The 9,053-nt window shown below is 41.6% G+C and overlaps 1 protein-coding gene across 1 annotated transcript in view; it reads right to left on the reverse strand.

The window, feature by feature from the left end:
• Nucleotides 1-2,889: 2,889 nt before the first annotated feature.
• LOC123521047 (protocadherin alpha-C2) overlaps nt 2,890-9,053 on the reverse strand; it is a 75,425-nt gene continuing 69,261 nt past the window's right edge. The window contains exon 5 of the mRNA XM_045284737.1: nt 2,890-3,901. Within this exon, the coding sequence (XP_045140672.1) occupies nt 3,591-3,901 (311 nt within the window). The 3' untranslated portion in view covers nt 2,890-3,590. The remainder of the gene's footprint in view (nt 3,902-9,053) is intronic.

The following is a 9,053-nucleotide window of genomic DNA, read 5'->3' on the forward strand; positions in this document are numbered from 1 at the left end:
ATTGTGGCTTCTGGGGAGATGTGCTGGGCTAGTTCAATTCAGGACAGAGAGGTCAACTCAGAAGGCTATGGTGACTGGTTGAGGGGACCCTCAGGGGTCATCTTGATAGATTTTTTTAGAAGGACAGAGAGATCATGGTGCACTATTGCAAAAATGGAAAATTGCATTGGTGAGAACAAGGGTATGAAAGTTATTCAAGGAATTTTTCCCCCTATCATGACAATGCACCTGCTCATTCTTCAAGGGTAGCAAGAGCTGTCCTAGGTGAGATTCATCCTATATCCTGAAGTATTTATTAGTGGTGCTGCCTTTCTATCTAAAAAGTGGACTATCCTTGAGATGACTGAAGGATTAAGCTATTGAATTGTATGATATATAAACTATGTGCCAATAAAACTGTTGAAAGAAGTGGACTGAAAAAAAAGAAGTGGATTGGACAACAAATACTATGGTCACTCTATCTCAGGTTTTCTCACGGTCACATTGTGGGTATTTGAGGCTGCAAAACTTGTTGTGTGAGGCTCTCTGTATATTACAGGGTATTGAGCAACATTCCTGGCCTTTACCCATTTAATGCCAAGAGTACCCAGCCCTCCTTGCCTAGGATTGACATGATAAAAATGCCCTAGATAGTGCCAAATGTATTCTGGGGGGATTGCCCTTGGTTGATAGCCATAGCATCTAAAGTTTATGTTCATAAAAATCTGCCTACAGAAGGAAAGTGTAAATTATGTTACCAAACGTACTATGAGCTGAAACCAATTTAGTACAGTATAGGCTAGGATATACCCTATACTCAATCAAAGTTAATTGAAGGGACATTATTTCCCAATTGTAGAAAGGTGCAAAAGCTAAACAAGTAATGGACAAGATAACTGGAGGCGCTCTAGTGATAAAAATTGTTTTGTTGCAATTCTTTTTAGAGAAGAATGAGATTTTGTACTGGAAATGGTGACCCAGCAACCTATTGGCTGCCCATTCTAGGAATATTGTGGAATTTGATTTTTGACTTCATTGAGTGTTTCGCCTTAGTAATGAACTTAAAGGTCAGGTGATAGCCCAGAGTGAAATGGTAAGTTTAATAGTGCAGCAACTTTCTTTAAGAATAGTAGTTAATGATAATCAATATTCTCTTTTTCCCTACTCTTGTACTTAGAAATGACCACCATTTCTTTCATACCACCATTTTTCATTTATTAGCAATAACAGAGGAAATACCAATAGCACCAATTAAAAATGAACCCACATGACGTGTTTTATCCTTACAGCTGTAATACCTAGTAACTAACATGGATTGGAAAGCACTTTGCAAAAGTAAAAAGTGCTGTACAGGTACATTATAATTATCATCATTAATAAATTAGCCCGATTCTCCTAGTATTCAAAAGGCACGTAAGGTCAGATACATGGGCTTCAGTGGGGCAAAATGATTACAACCTACAATGTAGCAATGGTTTACAGGTGTTGGCAACACGTTTTACCCCATGCGATCCTGCAGAGCTGAAGTTACACACCCTTCAAAATATGGGAGAATGAAGCTAAAGTAGACAAAACGGTTTCTTTTTTTTTTAGATTTAAATACTTTTTTGGGTAACAAACCCCTACCTCTACTGCTACCTTTTAAATAGATAATTGATCAAACTTCTAAATTTTACATTTTAACAAAATTTAAAGGTCTTATTTAAGGTGACAGCAAATTTTATTTTTCTCTGTGAGTTGATATTACAGATATCATTAGAATTTCAAAGCATTCTGTGACTTTAAAGAGGTCAGATTGGTAAATTTTGTGCTTCCATACCTCAGAGGATATCTTTAATATTCATTCCAGAATTGTTACTAGAAAAAAACAGCTTTTTCCATGCTCTTGCCAGCAGGAATCTTGGCAAGATATGGCTCTTGGCTGACCATAAATAAAATTCCTTGAATCACCAGTAGCTTGATTTAAGAAAGAAATTTTACTGTGTCTCATACACAAAAGCTGATTAACAATGGTTGAAAAAAACACTACTCCACTTTTTCACAGGTGTACAAAAAGAAAGATAATGGAATTACATTCAACAATAAAGCTTAAAGTTCACTGTAGGTAATAGTTGCATTAACATTCACATACACAAGCACGGAGTAAGTATATTTCAGGAGTCTTATAGTAGCATACAGCATACATATGGGAGATTGATTCAGGTAACATCATAGGTGTTAGTAAGATTAGCAATTCAGTGTTAGAGAAAAGGAAAACTAAAGCAAGGAGGTGGTGTAGGCTAGTACACCGAGACAAATCACAGTCAGGATTGAAAAGTCTGCTCACTGTATGTATGAGAAAACAATATTTTTGTTCGATTTCTGGGTCTTGAAATAGTTGGTTGGAGAAGGTTGTGTATTCAAAGTACACATAATTGTTTCTTAGAAAAGGAGAGAGAGAGAGAGAAATCCTTTTATTTAGCAATTAAGACATGCAAGAGGCAGCCCCCAGTGACCTGAAAGAGTAAAGCTGTGATTGGCAGGTGGCCGGTATAATACAGATGTTTCAGGCAATTCTCTTAAAGCACTTCTCTGTAGCAGCAATGATCATTTAAATGGCTGTAGACTGACTTCTCTTTTGAGGGGAGTTTAGGGGAATTGTAGTCATCATATTTCTCTTTAACGATTTATAGCTATAGGGTTTTCTCTTTTTAAAATAAATCTATCAAACAATAAACAGCATAAAGTGAGGTGCTGGGGTTTCTTTCTTTTTCTTTTGATTTTGCATATGTGTTGTTGAAAAGGATCTGGCCCTTTCATAAACATTGTGTGCAAAAGAATTTTTAATAAAGTGAGCACAAGGACATATATAGGAAACATCAGATCTGCTTCTGTTCCCCTGATTGCCCCACCCCACCCCCCACCCCACCTCCCGGCCATAATGCAGCCATAATGCAGGGTTTAAGATGACACCAGGCCCAAACTCTAAGCACTCCTAAAGTCTTCTCAGTTGGAGCAGCTTTGTCTGTTAGAGGGGAGCCACCACCTTTTAAATTTTAAGGTTTAAAAAGTCTGGTCCCCTTTAATTTCACAATTCCCCTTGAAACTGTAGCTCCCACTGCTTCTTTGCCTTTGTTCCCCAGCCCTTCTGGCACCAACTAGTTAAATCTGGCCTGTGCCACCTGATCCATACCTGGCGCTCATCATCCCAGTGGCCACACATACCCAGTGGCCACAACACCCAAGCTGCTCAATCTCAAACTTTTCAGCCTGCCCTGCAAGTGTCATCAAGACAGGATCCCAGGAGCACAGGGCAGAGAGTCCAACCTCTCACTGGCCGGGCTGGGAAGGCTCTCCTTTGCGGCGGAGGAGAAAGGAAACTTGGGTCAGCTTTTTAGGTTCTGCAAACAAGCCAGAGTGGAGAGAAAAGAGTTAACACCAGACTTAGTAAAGCTTTCAAGACAAAATCTGTTCAATGCGATCTAGACAGACAGAGGGAACGTTCGGCAGGTTTCTGAGGTCTACAAGAGAGGGCTCGTGTGGACAGGAGAGAGGAATAGGGAATTGCTACATGGGAGAGTTTTGCCGCTATTACAAAAACTGGCTACGTGGCTTGGTTCCGTCAGGTGACCTCACTGGTCACTGTTGTCAGTCGTGCTGTTCCCTTTCTCCTTCTTCTCCTGGGTCTTGTTGCCCTTCTTCTTTTTCTTCTTTTTCTTGGTCTCTTCCTTTTTGCCGAAGGTGATGAAGTCACTTTTGTCAATTTGGCTGTTAGCAGGCTCCTGCCGGATGGAGATGATTGCAGGAGATCCTGGGATAATGAATTTGTCTGGCAACTCACCGGGGCCAGATTGCTTGGGGTTGCCAGGTCCGTATTTAAAGGTCCAGCTGTTGCTGTTGACACCAGCCCCCACTGGAGGGGACACCTCTCCTGCCTCTGGTTCTGAAAGAGAAAACATCACAAGTCAGTAACAGAGCGATAGCCCGAGCCCTCCATACCACACTCCTGCGTGAAGAAGAGGCTCACAGAGGCTCTGCCCCTACAAGTCCTGGGCCATTCTGCAAGTTGAGGGCCAGGCCAGGCTTGGCAGCACGCAAGGGGGCATACTTTCTCACCAGAGCGTCAAGGAATCGAATTTTCTTTTCCTTCCATAGTTTTATTGATATAAAACAGACTAGGACACACCTCCATCGTGAAGCAGCTGTTAAAAAGGGTTATATACACATCGTCACCATCAGTTCTAGGGCTCCCTCCCTCATTCACTGAGGTGCCCTGATTCTCCATCCTTCCCCTATCTAAACCATCACATCGGCTATTGTTTCTGCAGCCACTCCTCCTGTGACCTGACAGAAACAATAAAAAACAAACGCGTAATGAAACGGAAAAAAAACAATATAAAGGTAAAAATAAAAAGGAGTAAGAAAGAAAAGGCCACTGGCAATATTTTAAAAAGCCAGAGAACAAATTTCTGTTGTGGAACAAGCGAAAAAGATTGAAGCCCGGAACAAATTCAGGTTGGGTCAAGAGGGAGGTCAACTGACCACGTCTCAAATGATACCGTGGAATCTAATTTTGCTAGCATCACATTGTGTTTGCTCTTTGTGAAGAATTTTCTGAAGATACTGTGTGTGGTGACCTTGCCTGGGAATGTAACAGGAGATGCCACACAGGATTAAAGCAGAATATACTACCTCTAGAGTGTGAGTTAGAGAAAACGTGGGTCGAATGTGTATTTTGATTCCTACCCTGTACAAAACAGAAGACAGATTGCTTAAACCCTGCCCTGGCCTGTCGTCCCGTGTTCTTTGTCAGTTTCCTTTGTAGGCTCCCCTCACCTGTATTGGGGGGTCACTGGGTTTGGCCCTAGATCTTTCTCTCCTTTCTCTTCACACTCTCCTTTTAGGATCTCAGTCACGTCCATGGGTTTAATTGTTATGCAAATAGGCTGATGAGACACACATTTACAAAATTCTTTTTTTTTACATCTTCATTTTATGGTTTTATTAATTGAGTTGCTTTTTTAAAAATCATTTTATTAGGGGCTCATAGAACTCTTATCACAATCCATACACACATCAATTGTGTAAAGCACATTTGTACATTCATTGCCCTCATAATTCTCAAAACATTCGCCCTCCACTTAAGGCCCTGGCGTGAGGTCCTCATTTTTTCCCCCTCCCTCCCTGCTCCCCCCACATTTACATAATTCTTAAATGTCATTTCAATCTTAAGCATCTAGGGACTTATTCGAGGTCGCATGAGCATCTCCAGCTTAAGGAATGTGACACCAAACTCAGGTTCCTCTCATCTATTCCACGCTGAATCCTTCCAGGGACAGTAAACAGCACGCTATTCACCCCATTGTTCAAGCCAGAAACTTTGGAGCCACTCCTCATTTCTCTTTATTGTGGTACTTACATCGCCTGTTCTCAATTTGAGACTTAAAAGTGAATGGGTGAAATTTAGCCTGTCAAACAGGTTGCAGTTTGAAGACCTCATTTGGTAGCGCTAAGGAGATCAATAGCTCGTTGGAGGCAGACACATGCTCACTCCCTGGGAGACATTCCTATTGAGAAGATACATGGAGCTTTGCTAGAACCCTGGAGCTGAACGAGCCACGTGGAGACCCCTGCCAGTGCTGAGGTGCTTCCACAAGACTTTCCACCCACTGGCCTGTGATCTTCTACATTCGGCGTCATTGCATGTGTTCCGTGAGTCTGAAGAGGACTTTATAGATTGGTATAGGACATATGGGCTAATATCAGACTTATGGACTTGACCTCGACTGGGCTGGGATGTTTTCTCAATATTCAATTGCTCTTGTATATAAAGCTCTTTCTTATACACATATGAATGTCTATGAATTTGTTTCTCTAGTCAACCCAGACTAACACAATAATATAACACCAAAACCTGTCATTTTTTACTTTGCCCCTTCTCTCTATTTTTGCTGTCACAAGCCTTTGTCAGGACACCATTATCTCTCTCACTTTTGGCCCACTCTAATATTCCACATAGATGCCATAGTAGTCTTCGTTCCTTAAGATCCTACAAACAAACAATAAAATCCTCTTAAAATAGAGATCAGACTAATATTACTCTCCTGTTTAACTTGAAGAAAAAGACACACACACACACACACACACACACACACACAAACTCATTAGCGTGGTACAGGCAGTCCCCAAATTATAACATCCAATTTACATACAACCCATAGTAATGACCCAACCCACATAAAATCTATATTAAATTTTTGAGGTATCTATACTGGTTCATAATAATGAATTGGTGCTAATTTGCAAGGAGCATAAAAGCATGATTATTACTGTATTATGCTAATTATGTTTCAGTGTATCTGGAAGTTTTTCCCATGTTTTTTGTGCATACAAAGGTACACTATATGCCACACATTAACACAAATATTTGATTAGCTTATATTCATTAGGAATCATACCTAACATTACGGTTTACATACAAATTCGACTTAAAGGCAGGAACAGGGCTCACTCATAATCTGAGGACTGCCTGTATCATATAAGCCCTGTAGAGAGCCCTTTAATGTTCTCATGTTTTCTTCTTTCCCATCTCACCTACCACTCACCCTACTCTAACCACACTGGCCACCTTTCATTCCCTCAGAGACCTCCTGAGGTCATTTTTGCTCCAAAATCTTTGCAAATGCCCTCTACCTACAATGATCTCCCCCTTACTGTTGGAATGCTTCCTCATTCTTTAAGTCGATTCTTACATGTAACATTTTCAGAGAAGAAACGATGACCATCAGAGCCCAGTAGCTCACTTCCTATTCTCCCAACCCCACTCAACAACCTGCATTGCTTTAAGAGGCAGAAACGTATCTGTTTTATTCACCAGTGTACGCCATTGTCCAGCATAATTCCTGGTCCATACAGGTATTTAATAAGGACTTTCTGAATGAGTTAGTAAACAAATTAGTATGAGGGGAGGTGTGGGAATGGCACTCACACTTGAGTAGACCAGAACCGCTCCTCATTGCTAGCACTTGTAGAGTCCCCAAAGAAAATGAGTGAATGCATGAAAAGTCTAATCCCCAGCACTATGTAAGGGCTCAATAAATTGTGGAGCAAAAGAGCCCTGGTTGTGCTGTGGGTTACACATTAGGCTGCTAACTGCAAAGTTGGTAGTTCAAACCCACCAGCCACTCCTGGGGAGAAGGATGGGTCCCTTAAAGGTGTAAAGGCTCAGTAATCCTATATAGAGTGGCTAGTATTAGAATGGGCTCAACGGCAGTGGGTTGGGCTTGGTTTCTAGATGGAGAAGCTTTGGAGCTAGGCAGGCAGGATAATGATATTCCAAATCTATTCCGAGTACTATAGTAGAAGGCAGTAAGAAGAGAGAGTAAAATAGTATCTCCCTCAAGCTGTTTCCACACGTCATGCTTTCCTTGGGCAGAATTGACATCATAGCATTTTGGAGATGGGTCAACAGATTTTTTTTTTCCTCTCAGACAAAGACACATTTCCTTTAGCTCTCTAAAATAATCAAATCTGTGATAGAGCTCTGCCAGAATCTGCCTGTTTATCTTTCAAATGCAGGCCCTGACCCTGAGAGACAGACAAAAGCCTCTGCTTGGCTCCTGGGAGAACTGGACTTCACCCCACAGTCCTTCAGCTGCTCGCACAGAATCCGGGGTTGAATTTTTTCCAGTCATAGCCAGGACTCTGCATGAAGCTTAAGAACTGCCATCATGAGATGCAGTGCTCAGAGATGTCTTAATTTTGCTCAGCTAAAGGACATTCTTTCACCTTGCTTCTGTCTGACTCGGCCTGAACTCCAACCACAGAGATGCCCACGTTTAGGTGCATCCTCTCTCTCCATGGTTAGCTTCTGTAAAGCAGAGCCAGGTCTGGTTCCTTTAATCTTTCTTAGACTGTTGTGCCCTCTCTCTCTGTCTGTTGTGTAAGCAAATATCACTCAGGGCTCAGAAGAAGCTGAACTGTGACTCATTCAAGTAAATCGATAGCTTAAAAACCTGACCAACATTTGCTGACCTCCTAATCTTGGCCAAGAGCACTAAGACCTCTCTCTGACTTGCTATGCTTATAAAATGCTGCCACTTCCAGGGCAGAGCCAAGAGCTATTCCCTCCATGGAGGAGGATGAGAAATGAAGGTGCTGTGTCTGCTGCTAAGTCCCCACCCTGAATCAGTCTCAGCACATTGATAAGGCAAGAATATGCTTCTTCTTTCAGTGCTGCCTCGTTCCCTCCATCCCTCAGTTCTCAGTCACTTCCCACTGTACATAAGACAAATGCCTTGCTATCAAGACCCAAAGTGAATGGGCCTATCACCTACAAAGATATTTCAGACATACATCATGCAGGTGTGGTCTGAATCTCTAGGTAGATTCCCTTCCTGACATTCAGATTAGAACCCAAATAGATTTTTAAATTATTAAATCACTTGTTTACCAGATGAAAGGTGAGCTGGCAGCAAGGGCCTGGCTATCTACTTCCAAAAACTCAGCCACTGAAAACCCTACGGGCCACAGTTCTACTCTGACCCACGTGGGGGTGCCAAGGGTTGGAACTGACGCAATAGCAACTGCTTGTGATTAAAATGATAATAAGTGGCTATAAGATTTTGCATTTTTATCCTGATTGGCTAATTTCTCCAAAATGGGAGGACTATATTTCAAATTCAGGACAACGTGCATTTATAAATATATATACATATATATATAAATATATATATATATATATATACACACACATACAGATTTTCAACACTCTAGAGAGAGCTGATGATTCAAGTAACTCTGTAATTCACCTCCCTTTGCCTATGCACTGCCCCTGGGCCCTTTGGACAAAATTCTCATTTTTTTCTTTCATATTCAACTCTGGCTGCCTGAGTTCATGGAGGTTAGCCTCAGTCACGAGGGCTGATTGGGCTAGAGACCCTGCCAGTGAAGGTTCTAAAATTAACCTCAAACCCCACTTGAAATTACTCTGGACAACCATCCAGGGCAGGATGGATAAGACAGGTAGGAGAGAGAAAGTGAAACCGACCAGATTTGAGTGTGTGTGTGTGTGTGTGTGTGTGTGTGTGTGTGTG

This window comes from Echinops telfairi, unplaced genomic scaffold, assembly GCF_000313985.2.
Source record: "Echinops telfairi isolate 266 unplaced genomic scaffold, ASM31398v2 ScPeMD7_7469;HRSCAF=8507_0, whole genome shotgun sequence".
In the NCBI taxonomy this organism is placed as follows: Eukaryota; Metazoa; Chordata; class Mammalia; order Afrosoricida; family Tenrecidae; genus Echinops; species Echinops telfairi.